Source organism: Dendrobates tinctorius, unplaced genomic scaffold (genome assembly GCF_039654945.1).
Source record: "Dendrobates tinctorius isolate UK_male_01 unplaced genomic scaffold, ASM3965494v1 ptg000070l, whole genome shotgun sequence".
NCBI lineage: Eukaryota > Metazoa > Chordata > Amphibia > Anura > Dendrobatidae > Dendrobates > Dendrobates tinctorius.
This window is the reverse complement of record NW_027361738.1, coordinates 42699232-42726985: the sequence shown is the minus strand read 5'-3', so window position 1 is coordinate 42726985 and position 27754 is coordinate 42699232. Positions and strand designations below refer to the sequence as shown.

General features: G+C 43.1%; 1 protein-coding gene across 2 annotated transcripts in view; it reads left to right on the top strand.

Moving 5' to 3' along the window:
* PTPRN2 (protein tyrosine phosphatase receptor type N2) overlaps positions 1–27754 on the top strand; it is a 1309069-nt gene that overhangs the window by 1124700 nt on the left and 156615 nt on the right. For both annotated transcript variants that reach the window (XM_073581608.1, XM_073581607.1), the window contains one exon: positions 1063–1275. In XM_073581608.1, the coding sequence (XP_073437709.1) occupies positions 1063–1275 (213 nt within the window). The remainder of the gene's footprint in view (positions 1–1062; positions 1276–27754) is intronic.

Sequence of the window (27754 nt, the reverse complement as noted above, 5' to 3'; positions counted from 1 at the left end):
CTGACAATGAGCTGTATTCTCAGCCACACATGCATCTCAGATCCATTCTGCTCAGCTTAGAGGGGTTTTCAATCGCTCCCCTCCTCCTTCCTTCTCTTTTTCTACCCACCTCCTGGGGCTGCCAAACCTAACAATCCTCCTCCTCTGAAACCAGGCGAGAAGAGCTTGGGAGTCTTATTGAATGTCCATTTCCATTAACTCAGCCTATGCAATAGCTAATCCACTGCACTGAAGGCAAGCGGCTAATTAATGACAAGCTTTTACAGTCAAGACTGGCGATAATTGCTTCGGTGTCCTTTATGGTGCCAAGATAAAAATGGACCGGGCCTAACATAAGAGGCACTGTGTACACTGCAAGACAGGAGGACATTAAGAGCTGGCCAGCTGAATACGGAGCAGAAAATTACTAATAGACGAGAGATAATGAATAGGCCAGGCAGGCATTCATGGGGAAAAATCCATTTTGTTAGCACGCGAAATGAGGTGCTGGAAAGACTTTGCTAATTGTCCTCATCTTGTAGCAGGCAGCACTGCTCCCCAATTCATTTCTCTGCTAATTGTGAGCAGGGAAGGGTGCCCACAGCGCCCTACAGCAATCTGCCTGCCCAGGCTTTTCACATTTTTTTTTCCTGTTGGGTTTTTAATTGTTGCTAATACACCTTTATAATGAAGCTAATGAGGGGGAATTATTGGACAACTTTCCGCATGGATGCAAGAAGAGTGCAGTCCAGGGATTATGCGTTGATGTGCGCTCTACTCTAACCCATGGATTGGTGTTACCTCTCAGTGCATCCTCGCATCAGGTACAAGTTTACTTTATGTTTTCCTCCCAGATCTAGGACTCTTTGATAATTCAGAAGCTTATATGACTCGTAATGATTCCTTGTGTTTCTTAATTCTCCATACTGGGCTTTCTAAACAATGTGATCATTACTCTGTGGTTACCTATTATTACTCTATGGTTAATTACTGTCTGTTTTGGAGGATTACTATTCTGTTTTTACTATTTTTCAGTTTGGATTCTATGTGACTTTTTTTTTGTTGTCTTCTCCTTTCCCACAGAAAAGCAAACTCAAGCTTTTGCCTCATCGTTTGGAAGAAGAAGATTCCACCAAGTTTATTATTCTGACTCTGATCTCTATTGCCTGTATTATCGGGGTTCTTTCTGGTTCTGGGGTCATCTATTGCCTGCGTCACCAGTCCCACCACAAACTCAAGGAGAAGCTCTCTGCCTTGGGCACTGACAGCAATACAGATGCCACCAGCACTTACCAGGTAAAATGATTACATTACTGATACGGAAATTACTTCTACAGTCATTCAACTTATGTATGTCACTTAATGGGAAGCGGAATACAGTTTTCATTTCATAGAAATTAGGATTTTACAAATTTCTGCTTACTGGTTACTATCGCTAAACTTTTCAAATATGCTTTGCCGCGTCAGAGGGAATAATACTTTCTTTTAAGTGAATATCTCGTAAATCAGGCGGTTCGGTGTCGTTGATGTATATGTTGCATTCAAGATGGCAAGGGTTAATGTTGAAGGCTCCTTTGAAGAGATCTAGAGATGACAATTACCTTTTCCATTATTTCACAAATTGAATTAAAGCTATGCATGAAGCACATTGACCATTTTATTGGAAATATATTATTTATCGGGGGCGATTCTATAATAGGTAATTATTCTACTATATGTGCTAATGAAAAATGATTAAATTCTTATCTGTGGCATTCAACAGTATTATCAATGCTATTTTTTATTTTGTGCTAGATGTATTTTTATTCTTTAGTGGGTGTTGTATATTTGTATGTATATATATATATATACATACATACATACAAATATATGTATATATATATATATAAAGCAAGAATATATACATACATGTGTGGATATATATATATATATATATATATATATTTATTTTTTTTTTCCCTATCACTAAACTGCCATATTTTATTCTGATAAGTTCTAAGGTACAGTCCGTCATAAATGAAATAATTATACTGTAGGTTATTTTTCTTTTGTGACCTGAGCTTTTCAAAAATCACCGTCCCTTCTTCGTAAAACAAGTTGTACATTTTACTGAAAAAATAAAAATAAAAAAATAATAATATTAATGCAACTCAAAACTCCTTGTGAAGGCTCCAATTAATAATATACATAATTATACTAAAAGCAGAAATAAATATCTGAGTTCTTGTATGTGACCTTTTAGATATATCTCTTGTGGGCATATTGGTTAAATCAATATTGATTTTATAATGAGTAATGGTGTGCTTAATAATCTGGAAAGTACATACTACATAAATTGGACTGAATTTATGGTAGTGGTGACGGAAAGTGTTATTTAAACCCGGAAACATAATATTGTTCCGAAAGAAAAAAAAACAACGTGAAGAATAAAAACATTTTTATCTCAAAAACAATTACGATAACTGCATATAGATGAAGAATTAGTGACCTAATAGAATAGAATTCTCAAAATGAAGTAGATTTTTTTAAACTTAAGAAGGGTAACTGCACTGACGGAAGGAACACATTTCTGATTACATTAATTTTCAGTACATTAATTTTTTGCTTTATTTTTTTTTCTATAGGGTACTTAATATTAAAATCTAAATTGGATAATTTATCACCACTTTTCTTCATGGAGTAATGTTCTCCAGTAAACAAACCCAGGAAGCATGTTGCGTTTTAATTACCATTTTTATTAGCCGACGTGATTAGTTTTATTCCATCACCAGCTTTTATTCTCCCCATTGTTATGGTATTTTAGGACGCTATAAACACGCTCTGGGAGGGTCTGGTAAACACCAGCTCAGAGCAGCACACATGGTACTTGTCACTGCGCCCATTAAAGGTGATTAGAAAAATGCCTGTGTAACTTGCCTGGGTGATCAGCACCGCTTAGTGATGCAACATTGGCTACGTGGGATGCACATTTTCTCACCTGACTTGCCACCTCTGTAACCCCCTGCTGCTCTTCCATCAGTTTATTGCCATCCAAGGTTAGGTTAAAAACTCATAAATTCTATTGCTCAAATTGCAAAAGAAGGCTGCACCTGTTAATCCGATTACCAATGTATATTTTTTTTTAAGAAAGCTTCCAGGTCCTTGCTTCAAACCCTTTGTTCTGCTTCCATACCCCCACAATGCATTCTGACAGTCAATGCCATGCACCCATGCACTGTCAATGTGGCTACAGCCCAGATATATGTGTATATATATATATATATATATATATATATCTTTAGATTGCATTATTAACAAGGTGTCTAAAGTTGGTTCCTTGACTTTTTTAAATGTTAAGATGATGAAAATTATTTTTTAATCATTTGGACACATACTGTCATGAAGTGAAACAGAAACATCATTAAAGTAAAACATGATTAGTAATTTTTGACAACCTTCTATTTGTCCCTTCCCAGATGGGCAATAATATTGAGCCTAGAAGAGTAAGGATAGAGGGGCCTTCTCCAGATGGGGAATAATATTGAACCCAGAAGAGTAAGGTTTGAAGGTGTTACTCCAGATGGGCAATAATATTGAGCATAGAAAAGTAAGGTTTGAAGGTGTTACTCCAGATGGGCAATAATATTGAGCCTAGAAGAGTAAGGTATGAAGGTGTTACTCCAGATGGGCAATAATATTGAGCATAGAAAAGTAAGGTTTAAAGCTGCTACTCAAGATGGGCAATAGTATTGAGCATAGAAAAGTAAGGTTTGAAGGTCCTTCTCCAGATGGGCAATACTGTTGAGCATAGAAAAGTATGGTTTGATGGAGCTGCTCCAGATGGGCAATAATATTGAGCCTAGAAGAGTAAGGTATGAAGGTGTTACTCCAGATGGGCAATAATATTGAGCATAGAAAAGTAAGGTTTAAAGCTGCTACTCAAGATGGGCAATAGTATTGAGCATAGAAAAGTAAGGTTTGAAGGTCCTTCTCCAGATGGGCAATACTGTTGAGCATAGAAAAGTATGGTTTGATGGAGCTGCTCCAGATGGGCAATAATATTGAGCCTAGAAGAGTAAGGTATGAAGGTGTTACTCCAGATGGGCAATAATATTGAGCATAGAAAAGTAAGGTTTAAAGCTGCTACTCAAGATGGGCAATAATATTGAACATAGAAAAGTAAGGTTTGAAGGTCCTTCTCCAGGTGGGCAATACTGTTGAGCATAGAAAAGTATGGTTTGATGGAGCTGCTCCAGATGGGCAATAATATTGAGCCTTGAAGAGTAAGGTTTAAAGGTGCTACTCAAGATGGGCAATAATATTGAACCTAGAAGCGTAAGGTTTGAAGTTTCTACTCCAGATGGGCAATAATATTGAACATAGAAAAGTAAGGTTTGATGGAGCTGCTCCAGATGGGCAATAATATAGAGCCTAGAAGAGTAAGGTATGAAGGGGACACTTAGAGATCGCCCCATCAAAATTATTTTATAATCCAAATATTTCTTTATTAAGATTCCTAAAACCACAATTACTATCTCATGTGTTAGGCATCTGTCTCCTTCTTTAAATAAGTGTTGTGAGGAGCAAGAAAGGCAGAAGTTTCCTCTTCATTCTCTGCTGGCCAGCATATGGTGGAGTGGCCTTTGTTAACAGAAAGGCCAACAGTCGGTAACCCTCGGACTACTGGTCTGTTCAACATATGCTGCCTTTTCTTTTGTTACACCCTGTAATGTATTCTGTATTATGCAAGTCGTTTGTAATATATTTGGCTGAATGATATATTCTGCTTTGGCGTCACTTACACATAGAAGAATAATGAAGGACCTGTCTTGGTTTCCATCATTTCTGTTAGGACTATCTTGTTAGAGATGTATCTTTATGTGCTGTTTACCTAGTGGGTGGGGAGTACTTACTTTGCATAATATATTGTCATCTGTCAAATGTTCCCTGGACCATACAGTAGCCTTGATTATGAATTCAAGTGCTGAATTGTGTTTTAAGGTTAAAGTCAAATGGGTGTGAACCTTGACTAACGTCTCCCCATCCTCCCTTTGTGATGGCAACACAAAAGGCGACCCGTCCCATCCACATTCTCATTCACTCCTCATTGTTTCTCCTCTCATAGGGGCTTCATTTTATTTCATATACTGTGCCTCCCTATACACTACGTTTTAGGAGGACAGATTTTTCTAAATGCATATAGTGCCAATAGATTTCACTTTTTTTTCTCTCCGCCATCACAAGGGTAAAAATAGAAGAAAAAGATGAAATATTTTAGTGAGAAGTTGGATATCTAAAGAGCTTCCTCATTATTCTACAAATGTCAGGAGACGAGGAACAGTGCAAAGAAAAATGCTTTTATGTGTATGAAGCCATCTTCTTCTTTTTCCCCTCTCTGTCTCTTTGTTGAAAGTCTTTGATGTTCACATCTATACGGAAAATTGTTGTCAAATTTCTTTGCTTACTTTGAGCCCCAAGACAGAGATGTAGTCACCATAAATACTCCATTAAAGCCTTCTAGCTCCATATGTGAAATGCATTAGCATTTTTTTTATGGTTTTGGTTGTTGCAATTTTATTATTTTTTCATTATAATTTGCCATATTAACTTTTTGTTACATCTCTTAGAATTAATAACTATCACATTGTAGTAGTGTGCATGTCGGTGATATTACTCCTACTAGCCCGTACAGCGGAATCGTATCTGACTTTTTACTTTTTGGCTTTAAACAACTGATTGACTTATTAGACATCACACTCATCATTGTTAAATAATAAACTATCGCACCTCATAATATTAATATGTAATAAACCTCATTGTTAAAAAACGAATGATGCACCATCTAACACATAATACACCATGTAGCATCTCCTAAATTATCATATAGTGGACCACCTACTACGTTATTACTTAACACACCATGCACTATAGTGTTATACAACACACCAACTCCTACGTTAATACATAATACGCAATGCAGCTATGCACCAAACACCACGTTATTACATAATGCAAGAGCTGCTGTTATCACATGAGGCCCAAAATATGCACCACATTAATGTATAACACACCATGTACTACATAATGCACCGCCACATTATTATAATGCACCATGCGACCAACGTTATTAAAAAAAATGTACCTTATTCTATGTTATTACATGTGGGACCACGCCATAAGTACTATGTTATAAATAATACACTGCAATATTACAGATCTCACTCTGCCACATTCATAATAAATCCACTATGCAGCACATTCTTACATAATGCACAGTGCACCATCTACTACTTTATTACATCACACGACATGCAGCCCACATTGTTATATAATGTGCCATCTACCATGTTAGGACATACAGGTGCACCCCACAAAATTAGAATATCATCAAAAAGTTAATTTATTTCAGTTCTTCAATACAAAAAGTGACTCATATATTATATAGAATCTTTACAGAGTGATGTATTTCAAGTGTTTATTTCTGTTAATGTTGATGATTATGGCTTACAGCCAATGAGAACCCAAAAGTCATTATCTCAGTAAATTAGAATACTTTATAACACCAGCTTGAAAAATGATTTTAAAATCCGAAATGTTGACCTACTGGAATGTATGTTCAGTAAATGCACTCATTACTTGGTCGGGGCTCCTTTGGCATCGATTACTGCGTCAATGTGGCGTGGCATGGAGGCGGTCAGCCTGTGGCACTGCTGAGGGGTTATGGAAGCCCAGGTTGCCTTGATAGCAGCCTTCACCTCGTCTGCATTGTGGGGTCTGGTGTCTCTCATCTTCCTCTTGACAATACCCTATAGATTCTCTATGGGGTTAAGGTCAGGCGAGTTTGCTGCCAATCAAGCAGTGATACTGTTGTTTTTATACCAGGTATTGGTACTTTTGGCAGTGTGGACAGGTGCCAAGTTCTGCTGGAGAATGAAATTTCCATCTCCAAAAAGTTTGTCAGCAGAGAAAAGCATGAAGTGCTCTAAAATTTCCTGGTAGACGGCTGCGCTGACTTTGGTCTTGATAAAACACAGTGGACCTACACCAGCAGATGACATGGCTCCCCAAACCATCACTGATTGTGGAAACTTCACACTAGACCTCAAGCAGCTTGGATTGTGGCCTCTACACTCTTCCTCCAGACTCTGGGACCTTGATTTCCATATGCAGCTTGTGGCATAATATTACATAGTACACTGTGCACCATGTGACTACAATATGCACAATGTGTTTATAGTATGTGCTTTGTGTAATAATACATAATACACTCTGCATCTTGTTTAGTATTATTACAGAGCAAACCATGTTACTACAGTATGTACCATGTGGATAATATTACAATGTATACTATGCACCATAGTTTTCCAGTATGTAGCATGTGTAATATTAGTACATAATGCATTATGCACAATATATTATGTTTTTTAATAATCCATGTACCAAGCAGACTCTACAGTAAGTAAATAATATATCATGCACTCCTAAGTTCCAGAACCTAGATTATTCATGTACTGTACTACAGGGTGGGCCATTTATATAGATACACCTAAATAAAATGTGAATGGTTGATGATATCAACTTCCTGTTTGTGGCACATTAGTATATGGGAGGGGGGAGCTTTTCAAGATGGGTGGTGGGTGACCATGGTGGCCATTTTAAAGTCGGCCATTTTGGAACCAACTTCATTTTTTCCAATGAGAAGAGGGTCATGTGATACATCAAACTTATTGAGAATTTCACAAGAAAAACAACGGTGTGCTTGGTTTTAACGTAACTTTATTCTTTCATGAGTTATTTACAAGTTTATGACCACTTATAAAATGTGTTCAAAGTGCTGCCCATTGTGTTGGATTGTCAATGCAACCCTCTTCTCCCACTCTTGAAACACTGATAGCAACACCACAGAAGAAATGCTAGTCTAAGGGGGTTAGATTCCTTGTAGGAATGCTGGGACCTGACACCCATAATGTGCTGGTGCACCATCTTGCTGGAAAAACTCAGGGAACTTGCCATCTTCAGTGCATAAAGAGGGCAACACATCATCATATAGCAATTTCAGATACCAAGTGGCATCGAGATTTCCATTGATGAAGAATGGCCCCACTATCTTTGTACCCCATATACCACACCATACCATCAATTATGGGTGTCAGGTCCAAGCATTCCTACATGAACAGTTTCCTGGAAAGTGGATTGGTCGTCGTGGGCCAGTTGAATGGCTGCCAAGGTCTCCCGATCTGACCTCCTTAGACTTTTATCTTTGGGGTCATCTGAAGGCAGTTGTCTATACTGTGAAGATACGAGATGTGCAGCATCTGAAACAACGGATACTGAAAGCCTGTGCTAGCATTTCTTCTGCGGTGTTGCTATCAGTGTGTCAAGAGTGGGAGAAGAGGGTTGCATTGACAATCCAACACAATGGGCAGCACTTTGAACACATTTTATAAGTGGTCATAAACTCGTAAATAATTCATGAAAGAATGAAGTTACTTTAAAACCAAGCACACCATTGTTTTTCTTGTGAAATTTTCGATAAGTTTGATGTGTCACACGATAACGTTGGATCCAAAATGGCCGACTTCAAAATGGCCACCATGGTCACCACCCATCTTGAAAAGTTTCCCCCCTCCCATATACTAATGTGTCACAAACAGGAAGTTGATATCACCAACCATTCCCATTTTATTTAGGTGTATCCAAAATAAATGGCCTACCCTGTATAAACCACACATTACATACATGATTTAATAAATCCTTGCATCCAAAACCACATAATTAGTGAATGCCCCTAGCACCATGTTTCAGATTATCGAATGCTACATTATGCACTGTGCACTACATTATACAATACATCAGATACACTATATAGGACACATGCACAACATTATTACACTACATCATATATATATTGTCGATGGGATAAAAATACTAATTGCAAAATTGTCAAGAAGTGAATATAGATTATATTTTTATTTTTTTTTGTTTAGAGGTTAAAATGGCCAACTGATGGGTAAAACCATTGGAAATGGCGAGCCTGGTATAGGGCATTATGTCCTGTTAGCATCAAATCTGAATCCACAGTGCAGCTCTTCCATTTTGATGTTTCACTTGTGAAAAACAATGAATATCATGCTGAGTCTGTAACCGGCCTACATGTTGCATGTGACCAAACGTGTCTACGTTTCATTCATTAGCATCCTGACCGTGGTTGACTTGCTTGAATACCCTGTCACTGTAGGCGTCACAGTTCTGGAGCCTGCCAGTGTATACCATGTAAAGACAAGTCATGCGTTCAATGCAAAGTGGCATCAATCCAGAGAACGCTTTTCATATTGTACGCGATGGTGAAATGCGATTATATATTAACCCAAAAAGCGCCGCGTTCAGCAGTGAGAATGAAACGGTTAACCCACCGGCTTTCTTTTGCGCAAAAAAAGGGATTTCACAGTTAAATCCCTTGAATATTTCTGCTCCGCGTTCCTTCGCTGTGCAGAGAATGGCCTTACATTAGTGTCAGCCGCCATCGGGGCTCACAATATAATTTCCATATCCTAGCCGCAAACACATTTCTTCCAGTTACAAGGGAATCTAGTAATGTTTCTGGAGTGTAGGTGCAAATTTAAGTAAATTGAGGAAACCTTGCAGAGACTTGTACGTGTAATGAACGGTAGAAAAGCTTTCTCCCCCGCACCTGTCTATAGATACACAATAATGCTCGCACAAACCTTTATTACGCTCTTGATGGATACACATTTCAGTCCTCCTGTTATGTTCAAGTGACTCAAAGTCGAGCAACTTATATTGAATCTTGCACCACGATACAATATATCACCATGAACTCCGATTACGTTATTGCACAGATGAACTGGCTACATGCTTTTCTATGCAAGTCCAAAAGGGCGGCTGTGGGCAACCGGTGAGTTATTAAGAGCGGAGAGGCTCTCATATCATGTGGCATCATACCATCTAATGACATGAACAGTGTAAATTATTTGTCTTATGATTCATGTACAACCCATCATTGAAGATGAGCAAATTGTTACATTCAGATACAAACTTTAGCTCTTCTTCATTTTCCCTTATGAGTCACAGTAAAATATAGAGGGACCCACCTGGCAGCCATTGCTGATGCCAAAGCATGGCAGTCATTATTCGCTATCATTATGTTACGCACCTGCCCCGATCAGTTAGATTTTCTTGTGCTCCATGTCGGACTTTGCAAGTAGCCCGGCATGCTCCATTGTGTTGTATTTCCTAGGCCTAAATAAGGCCTCCCAAGACACACACCTGTGACTTTTACTTTACCTCCAGTAACTCAGTTTCCCGTGTGCAACACCGGCCTACTGCGCCAATGCCCATGACCCGTGTACCCACCGGACCATGGGCTTGGAGGATCCACCTCACCTATTGCACCCACATCGTGTGACAGATTAATTCTGTTAGGAACGGCGGAACGCACTAAATAAAAATAATAATAAAGTGCGTTCGCCGCTCGGGGTCCACCGTGCAGTAGGTGATATAACCGCTGATAAGTGGTGTCAGGAGCAATATGGCGGAAATGCACACAGGGTTAAACTTCACCCAGGTGCGCAGAGCAATCTCAGTTAACTCACAGAGATGCCAAAAAGTACAAACACAAATGACTGAGCGTGTTGTAGTCACAGTACTCAGTAAAAAACGCACACACAGTATACGGTCACAGGAGTAGCCCAATACGGCGGCACTACGTCCGTCTAGACCTACCGTGTATGCGGCGTTGCAACTGCGAACGCAAAGGAGGCTGCTACTGCAGTGCGGCGTGGACATTGCCGCTAAACGACAAAGGCAAGGCGCAAGCGCAATGTCGGACGCTAGCAGCTGTGGATGTTGCAGCAGAGGAGCGCTGGTGCTGATTCTAACTCAGTCCCTATCCACATGCGTAATATCAGAGGGAAGGGGTTTCAAATGAGTCAATTACCAGAATCATGCATCCGTCCTCATACACACAGCAGCAAGTAAGTCTATACTAGCGCATGGGGGAACAGCCATGTGCACCTTTTATAGCAACCGGGACCTTCTGCACGCTTCCAGATCTCTGAGATGGACCAATGAGAACTGGAGCGGGACCTGAGCACATGACTCCCGATCTCCAATGGGAGATCGTCCCATGAGCATGCCCAGTAAGAGGACAAAAGGACTTAGCCTCAGGAGAGATTTGCTGCAAGGCAATCTCCTCTGCAATCTCCTCTGCAGTGGAAAAATAGGAGGAGAGTGCAGAATGTGAGGGTCTGGATCCCTGATGAGTAAACGCAGAAATCCGACTCCTAACAAATTCTTGGTGGTTTTACCAGAATCTTCATCTCTTTGATAGGATTGTACTATGTAATAAGCAAAATAGTAACTCAATATTCATATTATGAGCTCAGTGGCTTCCAATTTGGAGGCTTCTTGGAAAATACTGGACCTCCTCATTCTGGGGTACAACTTTCTATATTGCGTGATGCAAATATAATCCCTAGCGTTATCCAGTCCTACTGGAAATGTGAATGTAAAGGCAAGGGATTGGATGCATCCACTTTCTCTGCTCTAATTATGATATGTAATTACTGATTGATTAATTAATGTGATACACATTATTAATAACAATATGACAATTTTGGATGATGCACTCTGCTCTCCAATGTAGAGTATAGAGTCATTCAGCTTAAACATACCGCGCAGTGCCCACGCTCTATACAGTACGGAGCTCAAAAAACAGAGCTATGCGGGCAATATCATAAGCTAGAAAGGTGCCTATTGCAAACTTTTTGAATGGACGGCAACTCCCTTTTTCTGTGTGTACTAGCACTAATCCCTGGTCTGAGAACCAGCGCTGATCCAGAAGCCTAATGGCGGCATTCATTTTTTTTTTGGAGAGGACCAGAATCCATGTTCTCCATGGGGGGAGGGGCCCAAATCACCAGAGCACAATTTATCAGGACCAATATTTCTGTTAAGTTTAAAAGGCCCAATATATCAGTGGTCATGTGCTCTGTGGGGAGAGGCGTTCTGTTAATTGAAGGGCTAGGGGCTCTGTAGGATGAGGGGGACACTGGAAGAAGGACTACTGACTCTAAGAAAGGAAAGGCAGAAACAAAAGGGCTTTATGTTTTGACCTTAATGTGAATCCCAATGCAAAACCTCCAACAGGATCTATTATGGATCTTTAATGCTATTAGTCTTCCCATATTGGCCAAAGGCGCCTCTTTGGTCACCCCTATTTTCACAACCCGGGTGTGACTACAGCTCCTGCACCCACTATAGTTACACCTCTGAGTTTAGATATTTATATTAGATACATCCCGCTGGCTCCATTTCTTAAAACAGCTCCATCCTCGGCGTCTTCAATTTGCCCAAAAAAGGTCGCAACGTCTAATTTCAGCTTTGGTTGGAACTCCTCCTTTTCTTCCAGCTGTTCGGATTGGAAGGAGGAGGGAGTCGCATAGGGCCCGACGTCACCACCATATGTCACCATCAAATAACAAATGTAAGAATAAGGGAGGTGGCCTGTTTTCTTCCCATCCCCAGAGACCATGAGCCTTGTTACAGAAGTATGGTTGCTACTAGTTCCACCATTGGGCCAAACAACACTTTCATACAGTTTCTTCATTACCAATGCTTTACCATGCCACTGTCACCATATGCTGAAAATAATATAAAGGGCAGAGCCTAATAGCAGTGTGCACAATGTATGTACCACCATCTATAACTCAAACAATACCAACATACAGTGACCAATTGCCAACCCCACCCAGCCTGGACAGACACAAAAAGTAGAGACCCCCTGCGTAAGAACTGTATATGGACCCCATTTTATGCCATAGTTCATCATAAAGCACCTAATTATTTTTATCCTAATAATCCACCTGTAATTGTGAGCTGTGAAGTTTATTAGCGCCTGCCCTTACGTGGAATCTAGTTGATTAAATTGAATAAAACACATAAAAAACAATACAAGAAACTCCTGTAATAAATTTATAGAAATGTAGTCAGCTGTAGTCAACTCGTACCATGTCACACAAAGCTAGTGTTATGGAGAATAATAAAGAACCTTAAAGCACTTACCGTACCATTGGCCGCACAGGGGCCCAGGAGGTAATGGGGCCAATGTCTCCACCTAGGCAATGTCAGGAACACCGCACTGAACTTGCTCACTGAGCCAGTGCACGTGTCCTGAGTAAAGCGAACTGTACTCAAAGATACCTGTGGAGCAGGCAGCAGCCGAGTAGGTGCGTACTTCAGAGCCGAAGGACCTGAGGCATGTGACTGCAAGGGGCATGGCCTAAACTTCAGAGAGCTAGGAGCTGCAAGAGAACTCCTAGCAGGGTAACTGCGAGACAAAGTTACCAAGGGGCATAGACAGGGAGGATGGTCAGGACGTAGCCAATGAGTCATACACAGAGATAGCTGCAAGGTACAAGTGGGGCGAGCAGAGAGTAGTCAGATCACAGGCAATGAGTCATACACAGGGAGGGTAGCGAAGTACAGAATCAACAGGCAAACTCACAACGGGAAACAGAACCGGGTCAGAACCATATAAACAAGCTATAACAACGAACAGGCACACAGGGGTCAGCACACTCGGCCAAAGGCAAAAGTATAACTGTCAGGGATTGGAGCTTCCCAGGGGTTTAAGAAGCTCTCCCAGAACCAGAAAGAGGCCACAATCATTAACCCCAGGTGTGCAGGTCAAAACCTGCACTGAGCTCCAGACATTAACCCCTGACGTGCAGCTCAAAAACTTGCACTGGGATCATGACAGGCAAGCGGGATTGGGCATTATGATATATTGGACTGCAAAGGGCCCTTATATTGCTCTTGCACAAGGGGCCCACTTCTGTCTGTGTCCTTTGCTTAAAGGGATTGTCCTCTTTATCTTTATTGTAACAGATGTATTGTGGACATGATTTTGTGACACGTACAATGTGGCTGCTAGTGGAGGACCATGTGGCCGGACCTGCCCATCAGCCTTTTACAATTGAAAAGCAGCTGTCTACGTGCATAGTGACTATTTAGACAGGTGTCGTCTTGGGGCCCCATTACATTTAACGATGCACCAGCGATCCTGACAACGATACGACCTGGTTGGGATCGCTGGTGCATCGCTAAATGGTTGCTAGTGAGCTGCCAAACAGACAGATCTCACCAGCGATGCAGTAACGAACCAGCGATGCTCAGCGGTCGCTCCTCCCTGTCACACGGCAGCGATGATGACGACTTCCGCCTGCGTCCATGCGTCGCTAGTCGGCGCCAGCGGGACGCCAACAAGGAGAAAATGGCCCAGGCCGTTCCAGCGCGATCAGCGATATCCAGCGGGGGGGCCAGTTGGAGGTACGTGTCACATGTAGCGAGATCGCTAGCGATATCACTGCTGCGTCACAAAATCGGTGACACTTTAGCGACATCGCTAGCGATCTCGCTATGTGTAAAAGGCCCTTTGGTCTCTTTATAATGTGACACTTATGTGCAGATTACAAAACAATTTCACCATAGTATAGATTAGTACCTTGCTTTTCTTTGGTTGTAGAAATGCTAAGACGTTCCTCAATGAGATTTAACCAATCAAGTCTTATAATTACTAGATGAAAGCTCAGGGGTTGTCACACATATATCTAAATTACTAATTCCTCATGGTCCTCCTCGGTGGCAGGCAGAAGAAGTGCTTCTTAATCCAGTTGTAATGTACCCCAGCAGGGCATGTTTTCCAGATTCTTTCTATTCACAGGTGGAATAATAAGTAGCAGATGTAGTGAACTAATCATTAATTAATGCTCCTGGTAGGATGTCTGGAGAACGTTCTCTGCTGGAGGTGACTTAGGGCAGGGTTAAGAAGCCTTGCTGCAGTTCATAAAAGCTAGGAGTCCTTTATACTGTACCAACTACAGTATTATTTGGAACTGGTTTAACACTGCTGGTCTTCTATCAAGCATAAATCTGTGTATTAGGTCTTTTTATTATGCTGATATTTTTGTATTTTTGTCAACCTAATTTATAGACTAAAGCTGTGACTGCAGCAACTTTTTTATGCCTTAGGCCGGAGTCACACTAACCTGCGCAAAATACGGTCAGTATTTTACATGCGTAATACGGAAGAATGGCCCCTAAACAGTGCTCCGTATGTCATCCGTAATCAAGGTGTGGTCTCGTATTTTGCGCATGTCTGCATCCGTATGTAATCCGTATGGCATCCGTATGGCGAGATTTTCTCGCAGGCTTGCAAAATGGACATATAATGGAGCCCTATGACAGGGTTTCTAACAGAAACCAAAGAATAGATATAGACACATAGAATGCATATATATATATATAAATATATATATATATATATGTATTCTATGTGTAAATATCTATTCATTCGTTTCTTTATTAAACCTGTCAGTGTGAGTTTACTGTATAGCGCACTGAATTGTCGGCTTTGCTAAAAGACAACTGGTGCGTATTTCTCACAAGTCACATGTGTGCTCCGTGTGTAATCCGTATTTTTTGCGCACCCATAGACTTGCATTGGCGTACTACGGCCGTAGTACGCTGACAATCGCAGCATGCTGCGATTGGCACGGAGCGTAGAATACGGATGAGAAATATACGCCTGGTGCGAGTGACCCCATAGAGAATCATTGGTCCGTGTCTAATGCGTGCTTTTAGCGCCTCTCACTCGGCCGTATTCCTCGCCAGTGTGACCCCGGCCTTAAAGGGAATATGTCTCCAGGTTTTTGCCATGTAATCTGAAAGCAGCATAATGCACAGAAATAGACCCTGATTCCAGTGATGTATCACTTACTGAGCTGCTTGCTGTAGTTTTGATAAAGTCATTATTTTATCAGCAAGCGATTATCACTAGAGGACTAGTAAACCTGCTGCCATGTAGTCTTCCATATTCATTAGCTCCGTATAACCCTGCCCCCATTACTGATTGGCAGTTTTCTACCTATGCACACAGAGAGCTGCCAATCAGGGATGTGGGCGGAGTTATGCATAGCTCAGTATTTAGAGAAATGCTAGATCTGCAGCAGATAAAACAGTTTTTAATCAAAACTGCAGCATCCAGTAAAGTAAGTGATACATCACTGGAATCAGGATCGCTTTCCCTATATCATGCTGCTCTCAGATAGGGTAGCGATAACCTAGTGACAGATTCCCTTTAAAAAGATAGTCTTATCATTCTAAATAGTGTAAATTGCAAAGAGGGTGTAAGTCATTTTGCAATTTTTTTGTTTTTGTTTATAAATAAAATCTCATTTCACGCTGCAGACATTATCGTTACAACACTTTTGTTGGGGTAAAATGGAGAATAAATATAACATTTATGCATTAAAGCAAAGGTACGCCTTCATTAAAATTTCACTTTGTTCTTAAGAATGGAGTAATTTGTAATTTTCTTGTTTATAGCTTGTTGCCTATTGGCCACGGCTACAGTCTACCAGAGATGGCTGGTCTCCTAGGCAAGGATCGCAGCCCCAACAAGCCCCTTTCATTAGAACTTGTAAGTGCTGCTCTGAAGCTGGCCTGACGCTGACTCTGGCTAGTTTCATAGCTTCCCCCACTCCTGTGCTCCTCTGGTGCGGCATCACAGGTCGCACCGTTCAGGTCAATGTGGGCAACCATGACATTTGTACAAACTGTCAATTAATTAGAAGTGCACCGCACACCAGCAAACGGGAAGTTGGAAGGCAGAAGAGTGTTGGTGCGATCCAGAAGATCAATGTTGAGAATAACTCTTTAACTTATCTACCCATATGAAATTTTTTTAAAAACCGCTCAGAATGTTAATAAATAATAAAATTAATACTCACCTTACTGACTTCCCGTCAATTCTATTCAAACAAGATTAGACTAGGGAAAGACTGATCATTCTACCATTCATGGACACGTTGCCAAGCATGACAAGCTGACATCTCAGAAACTAGGAAAAAGCTATACACATAATATATTTGAAGTGACTTCTATTTAAAGGTATTCAGAATCTCAAAGGAGTATTCTCGTGTTATTAAATTGCTATAGTTAGTTAGAAGGCATGAAAAAAGCAAGTTTACAATCAACTTGCTTTTTCTGTTTGTTGTCATTCTTCTGCTTTGAGAGTTTTTTACTTACATGGTGTACAGCTATTTTCCAATGAGCTCAACATCCAGTGCCTGGCCTAATTTGCAGTAGTCATATTCCAAGAGAGGAGTTATTATTATTATTATTATTATTATTATTATTTATATAGCACCATTAATTCCATGGTGCTGTAGATGAGAAGGGGTTACATACAAATTACAGATATCATTTACAGTAAACAAACTAACAATCACAGACTGGTACAGAGAGAAGAGGACCCTGCCCTTGCGGACTTACATTCTACAGGATTATGGGGAAGAAGACAGTAGGTTGGGGTGCAGTAGCTCCGATGTTGTTGAGTTGGCCACGTGGTCATTACAGCTTGTAAGCTTTTTTGAAGTTATGGGTTTTCAGGTTCCGTCTGAAAGATCCAAATGTGGTGGATAACCGGACGTGTTGGGGGCACAGAATTCCAGAGGATGGGGAATATTCGGGAGAAACCTTGGTGGCGGTTGGGTGAGGAGCGAATAAGCGTGGAGGAGAGAAGGAGGTCTTGGGAGGACCGGAGATTATGTGAGGGAAGATATTGGGAGATTAGTTCGAAAATATACAGAGGAGAAAGGTTATGGATGACTTTGTAGGTCAGTGTTAGTAGTTTAAACTGGATACGCTAAGAAATTGAGAGCCAGTGTAGGTATTTGCAAAGAGGGGAAGCAGGAGTGTAGCGAGGAGAGAGATTAATTAGTCGGGCAGCAGAGTTAAGGATGGACTGGAGGGGTGTTAGAAGGTAGGCCACAGGGGAGGATGTTGCAGTAGTCGAGGCGGAAGATGATTAGGGCATTCACAAGCATTTTGGTAGAGTGAGGGTTGAGGAAAGGACGGATTCTGGAAGTATTTTTGAGCTGGAGGTGACAGGAGGTGGCAAGAGCTTGGATTTGCTGTTTAAAGGACAGGGCAGAGTCAAGGGTTAGGGCCCCGTCACACATAGCGACTCACCAGCGATCCCGACAACGATATCAACGTGTCAGGATCGCTGGTGAAGTCGCTACATGATCGCTACATGATTCACCAGCGATCAGCACCAGCGATGCCGAGCACGCAGCGTCGCTGTGTTCTTTAGTTACCAGCGCGCTGATGCAGGGACCTGGTAACTAAGGTACACATCGGTTTTCTAAGGGACGTGCGTCACTTAGAAACCTGATGTGTACCTTAGTTACCAGCTCCCTGCATCAGCGCGCTGGTAACTAAGGTACACATCGGGTTTCTAAGTGACGCACGTCCCTTAGATACCCGATGTGTACCTTAGTTACCAGCTGATCACTGGTCTCCAGCCTGTCACACGCAGCGATGCATGCTGGCCAGCGGGAGACCAGCAATCAAAGAAATGTCCAGGGCTTTCCAAGAGCGATCAGCATACCGGCAGGGGGGGCGGTCGCTGATCGCTGTCACACACAGCGATCTCGCTGGTGATATCGCTGTTGTGTTACAAAACTTGTGACTCAGCAGCGATCTCGCTAGCGAGATCGCTATTATGTGACGGGGCCCTTTCTCCGAGGCAGCAGATTTCTGGGACAGGGAAAAGTGTGACTTAATTTATTGTGATAGCTAGATCAGGTAGGGAAGATATGCAAGATGGAGGAAAGATAATTAGTTCAGATTGTCCACATTAAGCTTGAGGAAGCGAGAGGAAAAGAAGGAGGATATGGCTGATAGACACTCAGGGATTCTGGACAGCAGAGAGGTGACATCTGGACCAGAGAGGTAGATCTGAGTGTCATCAGCATATAGATGGTACTGAAAACCATAGGACTTTTAGTTCTCACTCCTAAGATCCAAGCCACTTCTCTACTGCCAATTCATTTGTATATAGCAGTTAGGATGTTTTCTGTCAGAAACACCGCACTGAACTTGCTCACTGAGCCAGTGCGCGTGTCCTGAGTAAAGCGAACTGTGCTCAAAGATACCTGTGGAGCGGGCAGCAGCCGAGTAGATGCATACTTCAGAGCCGCAGGGGCGTGGCCTAAACTCCAGAGAGCTAGGAGCTGCAAGAGAACTCCTAGCAGGGTAACTGCGAGACAAAGTTACCAAGGGGCATAGACAGGGAGGATAGTCAGGATGTAGCCAATGAGTCATACACAGAGATAGCTGCAAGGTACAAGAGGGGCGGGCAGAGAGTAGTCAGATCACAGGCAATGAGTCATACACAGAGAGGATAGCACAGTACAGAATCAACAGGCAAACGGGAAACAGAACCGGGTAAGAACCATATAAACAAGCTATAACAACGAACAGGCACAGGCACACAGAGGTCAGCACACTCGGCCAAAGGCAAAAGTATAACTGGCAGGGATTGGAGCTTCCCAGGGGTTTAAGAAGCTCTCCCAGAACCAGAAAGAGGCCACAATCATTAACCCCAGGTGCGCAGGTCAAAATCTGCACTGAGCTCCAGACATTAACTCCTGACGTGCAGCTCAAAAACCTGCACTGGGATCATGACAGTACCCCCCTCTCAACAGGGGGCCTCTGGTCCCCCAGGCTTCCCCGGGTACTTGGCATGGAAAGCCCGAACGAGGCGATCTGCATGTACAGAGCGAGCAGGGACCCATAAGCGCTCCTCTACTCCATATCCCTTCCAGTGGACCAGGTACTGCAAAGAGCGGCGCACCCGCCGAGAGTCCACAATGTGTCCGACCTCATACTCCATTTGACCCTCCACCAGCACTGGAGGAACAACAGGCTCGGAGTCCTCTTTGACAGACCCTACGGATTTCAACAGAGATTTATGGAACACATTGGATATTTTTAAGGAGGCGGGGAGACACAACCTATATGCCACTGGGTTGACTATCTCCATAATCTCGTACGGACCAATGAACTTTGGTCCCAACTTAGCTGATGGTACCTTTAAGTTGATGTTACATGTGGAAAGCCAAACCTTCTCTTCCACCTGAAACATGTCTCCTGAGGCTCTCTTTTTGTCAGCAAAATATTTGTACCTCCCCTGGGCCCGAGAGATATTACGCTCGACTTCAGCCCAGAGGTTTTTTAACCATTGAACGGACCCCTCTACCCCTAGACAACCGGAATCCACCCGTGAAAACTCCCCAAAATGCGGATTAAACCCATAGTTAATCAGGAATGCGGACATGTTGGTGGACTGACTCACCCGGTTGTTAAAAGCGAATTCCGACCAACGGTAACGCATCACACCAATCCTCCTGTCTGGCGGAGGTCAGACACCTGAGAATTTGTTCCAGGGATTGATTGGTGCGTTCTGTCTGACAATTGCTCTCCGGGTGATATGCCTACGAAAAGGAGAGTGAGATGCCGAATTTCATACAGAACACCCTCCAAAATTTGGCCACAAACTGCACACCTCTGTCAGACACAACATTCAGGGGTACACCATGCAATCGGACCACATGCTGCACAATCAACCTTGATAATGTTTCTGTTGAGGGTAATGCTGCCAAGGGAATGAAATGGGCCTGTTTAGAAAACCTATCCACCACCACCCAGATCACGGTATTGCCCCAGGAAGGTGGAAGGCCGGTAGTAAAATCCATGGAAAGATGAGTCCATGGCCTATCAGGAACCGGTAAAGGTATGAGTTCCCCAGCCGGCCGGTTATGCGAGCTTTTGGAAGGGGCACACACACCACAAGCAGAAACAAATTCCTTGACATCGGACCTTAATGAAGGCCACCAAAAACCCCTGGCTACTGCCTCTCTAGTGGCCGTGATACCTGGATGAGCACTCAGCCTAGACTCATGAAACTCCTGCAGAAGTCTAGGCCGCAATGAATCTGGAACAAACAGTTTATCCCCTGGCCTGGTTGCTGGAGCTAGGGCCTGAGCCCTTAGAATTTCTTGTTCCAACTCAGTTGAGACCCCGCCACTACCAACCCTGGGGGAAGAATGGAGGACGGCGGCTCAGGGGGAGACACTGGGTCAAAACTTCTGGACAGGGCATCCGCTTTAACATTTTTGGACCCCGGTTGAAAAGTAATGGAGAACTGAAATCGTGAAAAAAAGTGACCAACGGGCTTGTCTAGGAGTAAGCCTCTTAGCAGATTCAAGGCATGCCAAATTTTTGTGATCCGTGACAACCATGATAGGGTGAGCCGCCCTTCCAAAAAGTGCCTCCATTCCTCAAACGCCAGCTTGACCAGAAGTTCTCTATTGCCTACATCATAGTTTTTCTCGGCTGAAGAGAACTTCTTGGAGAAGAAGGCACAGGGTTTGAGATTGGTAAGGGTGGCCGGACCCTGGGACAGCACAGCCCCCACCCCCACTTCAGAAGCATCCACCTCCACAATGAATGGTTTGGACGGGTCTGGTTGTACCAACACCGGGGCAGACATGAAACATTTCTTAATCGCTGAGAAGGACTCCTTAGCGAGTACAGACCAATTTTTTACATCAGCCCCCTTCTGGGTAAGATCCGTGAGTGGTTTAACCACTTGTGAGAAACCTTTAATGAATCTTCGATAATAGTTCGCAAATCCTAAGAATCGCTGGAGCCCCTTGAGATCTCGAGGCTGAACCCAGTCAGCGATTGCCAGTACCTTCTTAGGATCCATACGAAACCCCTCACAGGACACAATCAACCCCAAAAAAGACAGTTACTGTACAAAAAAACGAACATTTTTCCAATTTAGCGAACAATTGGTTCTCCCTGAGTCTCTGGAGAACTGTCTGTAGATGATGCAAGTGAGATTGGCTGTCCGGGGAATACACCAAAATGTCATCCAAATAAATAATAACAAAACAGCCTATCAGGTCAGAAAACACAACATTGATGAAATTCTGGAAAATAGCAGGTGCATTAGTTAACCCAAACAGTAATGACCAGGTTCTCAGAGTCCTTCTGATGTGAGGAATGCAGTTTTCCACTCGTCTCCTTCCTGAACCCTTATCAGATTGTAGGCCCCCCCGCAGATCTAACTTGGCGAATCTTTGGGCCCCAGCTAACTGGTTACATAAGTCTGGGATGAGGGGAAGCGGGTAAATGTTCCTAACCGTTATCTTGTTCAGTTCCCGAAAGTCGAGGCACAGCCGCAAACCACCATCTTTCTTCTTCACAAAGAAGAATCCTGCTGCCACAGGTGACACAGAAGGCCTGATATGCCCTTTGCGGAGACTCTCAGCTATGTACCCCTTCATGGCTTGGCACTCAGGCCCAGACAAATTGAACAATCGAGCCTTAGGTAACTTGGCTCTGGGTACTAAATCAATGGCACAATCGTAGGGTCTATGTGGTGGCAGCGCCTCAGCCTCACTTTCGGAAAAAACGTCTTTGAAATCCTTCAGGTACTCCGGAATACCTTCCAGACCAACAGACGACATAGATACGGATTTAACAGCGTTAAGAAGATGTCCCAGGTTACCACATTTATCCTTACATCCCCATTGAGTGATCTCCCCTGTAACCCAGTCAATGGTAGGATTATGGCATTGAGGCCAAGGCATCCCCAGTACCAGTCCTGCAGGCAAGTTATCTAGCACAAGACAACTTAGTTTTTCCACATGAGTAGAACCCACTTTTAGAGAAAAAAGTTCTGACCTGCAACAGATACCGTCCTGGGTAAGAGGAGATGAGTCAATCAAGTTTAACAGGATCCTGAAGCCATATTGTCCCTATCTTAAGAGTCATAACTTTGGTATCAATGAGATTCACAGCAGAACCACAGTCAACAAAAGCAGTAGTCTGAACCGGACCATTACCAAGTTCCAGTTCCACCTGCAGCACCATTTTTGCACGTGAGGAAAATTGTACCTGAAGGTCTGGGTAGCCTCCTTGACTACTACCCAGACCTAGTCGTTTCCTGCCATCTTGGAGGATGACGGACAGGAGGGGCAGTCCTTCTTCCAGTGTCCAGATTCCCCACAATAGAAGCACAACTGCTTCTCCCGGCGGCGTCTTCTTTCCTTTTCCTCACAGGTGACAACGCTCACCTCCATAGCCACAGGAAGAGTCCGGGTCTCATCTACACTGAAGAATAATGGTGTTTCCCATTGCATAACGCCTCTGGCCCACAGTCTGCGATCCATGCGAACCGCTTGGGTCATGGCATCCTCCAGGGAGTCAGACGGAGGATGGAGTGCCAAAGCATCCTTCAGACGTTCACACAGGCCTCTACGGAACAGCCCCCGAAGGGCGGCATTACTCCAGGAAATCTCGGCTGCCCAACGTCTGAATTCAGTACAGAACCGTTCGGCCGAGTGCTCCCCCTGACAGACACTCATCACCTTGTCCTCAGCCAAACGTACTCTATCAGGCTCATCATAAATAAGCCCTAAGGCTTCAAAAAACGCGTCCACAGACATTCTCTCAGGGGCAGAAGAGGAAAGCTAAAATGCCCAGGCTTGTGGGAACCCCCTAAGCAGAGACATAACCACCCCCACCCTCTGTTTCTCATCCCCAGAGGAACGGGGTCTCAAAGAGAAAAAGAGCTTACAGCCCTCCTGAAATGCTCTGAAATCATCTTTGTTACCAGAAAACGTATCTGGCAATTTAACCGGGGATTCGGGTGGGACTAAAATGACATCTCTATTCCCCACCTGCTGGAAGCCTGCGGAAAGTACCCCCTGAACTGAGTCCTCAACCCGCTACTGGGACTGGGCCAGAGCTTGGTGTTCCAAACTAAGCTTCTGCAGTGACTGAGTCAAGCATTTCACCTGCTCAGATAAAGCACACATTGGGTCCATGCTGCAGAAGTGAGGAAAGAAAAAAAAAAAATAGCAGGCCAGTTATAATGTCAGAAACACCGCACTGAACTTGCTCACTGAGTCAGTGCGCGTGTCCTGAGTAAAGCGAACTTTGCTCAAAGATACCTGTGGAGTGGGCAGCAGCCGAGTAGATGCGTACTTCAGAGCCGCAGGACCTGAAGCACGTGACTGCTAGGGGCGTGGCCTAAACTCCAGAGAGCTAGGAGCTGCAAGAGAACTCCTAGCAAGGTAACTGCGAGGCAAAGTTACCAAGGGGCATAGACAGGGAGGATGGTCAGGACATAGCCAATGAGTCATACACAGAGATAGCTGCAAGGTACAAGAGGGGCGAGCAGAGAGTAGTCAGATCACAGGCAATGAGTCATACACAAAGAGAATAGCACAGTACAGAATCAACAAGCAAACTCACAACGGGAAACAGAACCAGGTAAGAACCATATAGAATCATAGAATCATAGAATCGTAGAGTTGGAAGGGACCTCCTGGGCCATCTGGTCCAACCCCCTGCTCAAAGCAGGATTCGCTAAATCATCCCATATAAACAAGCTATAACAACGAACAGGCACAGGCACACAGAGATCAGCACACTCGGCCAAAGGCAAAAGTATAACTGGCAGGGATTGGAGCTTCCCAGGGGTTTAAGAAGCTCTCCCAGAACCAGAAAGAGGCCACAATCATTAACCCCAGGTGTGCAGGTCAAAACCTCCACTGAACTCCAGATATTAACCCCTGACGTGCAGCTCAAAAACCTGCACTGGGATCATGACACTTTCAGATTGCGTTCTGTGTCTCTGACGGGGCATATGTTCAAAATCCCTACACAAAATGAGGTCCGGACGCATCCATCAATGGGGCCAACAGACTGTAAGGGTGACGGCAGAGCTATTGTGTGTACTTCATATACTTTTCTCGGGAGTGTATGCCTACAGGAGGCGGACACTCAGACGCAGTCCACCTTTAGCTGTCTACCCTTAAAGTACTGTCACACTTAGCGATGCACCAGCGATCCCGACCAGCGATATGACGCGGTCAGGATCGCTGGTGCATCGCTAAGTGGTCGCTAGTGAGCTGAAACACAGGCAGATCTCACCAGCGACTTAGCAGGGGTCGGGGGTCGCTACTTACCTGTCAGATGAGGCGATCCTGACGTCCTCCCGCCCGCGTCCACGCGTCGCTCGTTGGCGCCACAGGAAGGCCAGCAGGAAGTGCCCGACGAGAAATGGTCCAGGACGTTCTCGCGCGATCAACGACAGACAGCGGGGGAGCCGGTCGGAGGTAAGTATCAGACATAGCGATATCGCTAGCAATAATGCTATAACGTCACAAAAACCATTGACGTTATAGCGATATTGCTAGCGATATCGCTTAGTGTGACAGGCCCTTTAGCTGTCTTACATCTTTCCACTTCCTCTCAGCCACTAAAGGCCCCTTTACATTTAGCCATGCACCAGCGATCCGACCAGAGATCCGACCCGGTCAGGATCACTGGTGCATCGGTAAATGATCGCTAGTGAGCTGTCTCACAGGCAGACCTCACAGTGATGCAGCAGCGACGCAGCGCACGATACTCACCTTTCACACACAGCGATCCTGACGTCCTCCCGCCCGCCTCCACGCGTCGCTCGTCGGCGCCAGCAGGAAGCGCCTGACGAGTAATGGAGCCGGACATTCTCGCTCGATCAGCGATTGACAGTGGGGGAGCCGGTCGGAGGTAAGTATCACACATAGTGATATCGCTAGTGATATCGCTATAATGTCACAAAATCGGTGACGTTATAGCGATATCGCTAGCGATATCGCTATGTGTAAAACCCCTGTAACAGGGCTCTTATCACTCCTGCATAATCATAATCCTCCAGCACCCAGCATTCCTAGAGCAGTTCTCCTAATCACAGATCTCACTTTCCTAAGCTGTGTGCTTGTTCAGATGCTGTGTTATCTCTATATGCAAACATAGAGTGTAGACTAGAAGAAACACAGTCAGACTATTAATTTGTAGTAGCAGTAGGAAGCTCCTGACCAGAACTGTCACTCATGGAGGAGCACCCCCCAACTCAAACATCCTGGAAGTAAGGAAACTGCAGAGCTGTGAGCATCTCAAGAGAAAACTTGACAATATCCCTTTAATATCAATATATTATTAATGGGGGTTCAACTGCTTTTGAGCAACTGAAGGAAGTGATGTCAATGGTATTAACCTGCAGTACCAGGAAAAAAACACAACTGTATGTATAACACTGTGCCTGGGTAAGCCATAAAACAAATACTGAAGTCCTGTTCCTGGTAGAAATTCTAGATATTTTACCGCACTCCTTGCATTTGCCTGAATCAAATAATGAAGCTTGAAAATAGACTACCAAGTGATAGTTAAAAAATAAAACCTCACTTCGCGCTGTAGACATTATCGCTATAACGCTTTTGTTGTGGCGAAGTGGAGAATAAATATCACATTTGTGCATTAAAGCAAAGGTTCGCCTTTGATAAAATTTCACTTACTGTATATATCTAGTAATTGCGTATATCACAGTTGCTGTATATTTCACTATGATCTTAGTTGCTCTTTTTACTAGTAGGAATAACTCAGGTTTATAAGAGTGAAAGGAAAATCTAATTCCCTGTAGACTACAACCTTTCTTCCTGTGGTGGTGGGCAATATATCTATGGGCTATACTTGTTTGAACTGCGACATTGCTTAAAGTACTCATACGTGTTGGCTAAATGTTAGTTCAGCTGTTTTTTTCAATCCTGCTTGTACAGATGTATATTCAAGGTAAATAAGGCGTGACAAGACTCCCATGGCGGCTGTCAAGTACAAATGATCTGCAAAGTTGAAATCCAACATGACCGGTGTTTGTTTGTACCAATATCTGCCATCAGGGTAAAGTAGGGATACCTCCATAAATATCAGATAGTTGACTGATCTCATCAAGATCAATGGGTTCGGTCCAACAGTCTTTTAATATGTAAGGCCAACTCTAAAGATTCAGGGCCTGGCTCATCATTTGCGATTTTCTAAAGTCACTTTTCTTTTTTTTTTTTTTGTTTTGAGATATTTGCTGATTTTTTTTTGTGCCAATTTTAAATGTGGTTCATGAATTTTGTGCACAGTAAAAAAATACTCTTTATTTCTGTTTTTAACCTGTTTTGCAGCTTTTTAGCTTAAACAAGTTGCATATTCTGCTAAAAGCTCTCATAAATTGTACCAAAATTACAGACATACATAAAATTACATCAGAGGAGAACATTTGCATCAAATTTTGCGACATTTTGAAAAGTTGCAAATGATGAATCATGTGAAAAAATCTGGAAACCCTAAACTACGCCCACAGTGATGAACATAAAAATAAACCAAAAAAAAGAAAAACACATAAAAAAGTGACTTTAAAAAAGAGCAAATGGTAAAATGAATATGGTGCAAACAAAAAAAGGTGCAAAACAGTAAGAAAGTTTCATAAAATAGACACAAATGCAATAATGAATTGATTGCTTCATGCATAAGGGAGACACAGAAGCCCTGTTTTCGTGTTCAGTAGAAGTTCCAGCAGTCGGATCCCCACTGGTCATGCATTAACCACTTAACCTTCGGATAAATGTTGGGTGCAATAACACCCTGAACTGTTCAGTCCTTATTGCGTCTGACAACTGCAAAATATACTCTATGGAAGCTGTAGAATCCTCCGTGTGCTCCTCCCAGTGGTGTCTGCTCCCAACCCAAATTTTACTTTTGAATCTCCATCTGTGATAGATAGGTCTCCTGTTTCACTATCTGTACAGCTCTAATGGTGACATTGCTGTTATTTGTAGCATACCTACGGTGATCCCATGTTTAAGTGCTAGGAAATTCTGGGACTGATTTACTGACTAACTGAGACAATGGGCACAAGCGCTACATTTATGGTTCATGCTATGTGATTTGCTACATCTTGCTATACCACTTTAAAAACTGACTTATTTTATATAACTATTTGGTGCCAGTTGCACAATAGTTAATAGCCGTGTCCATTTTA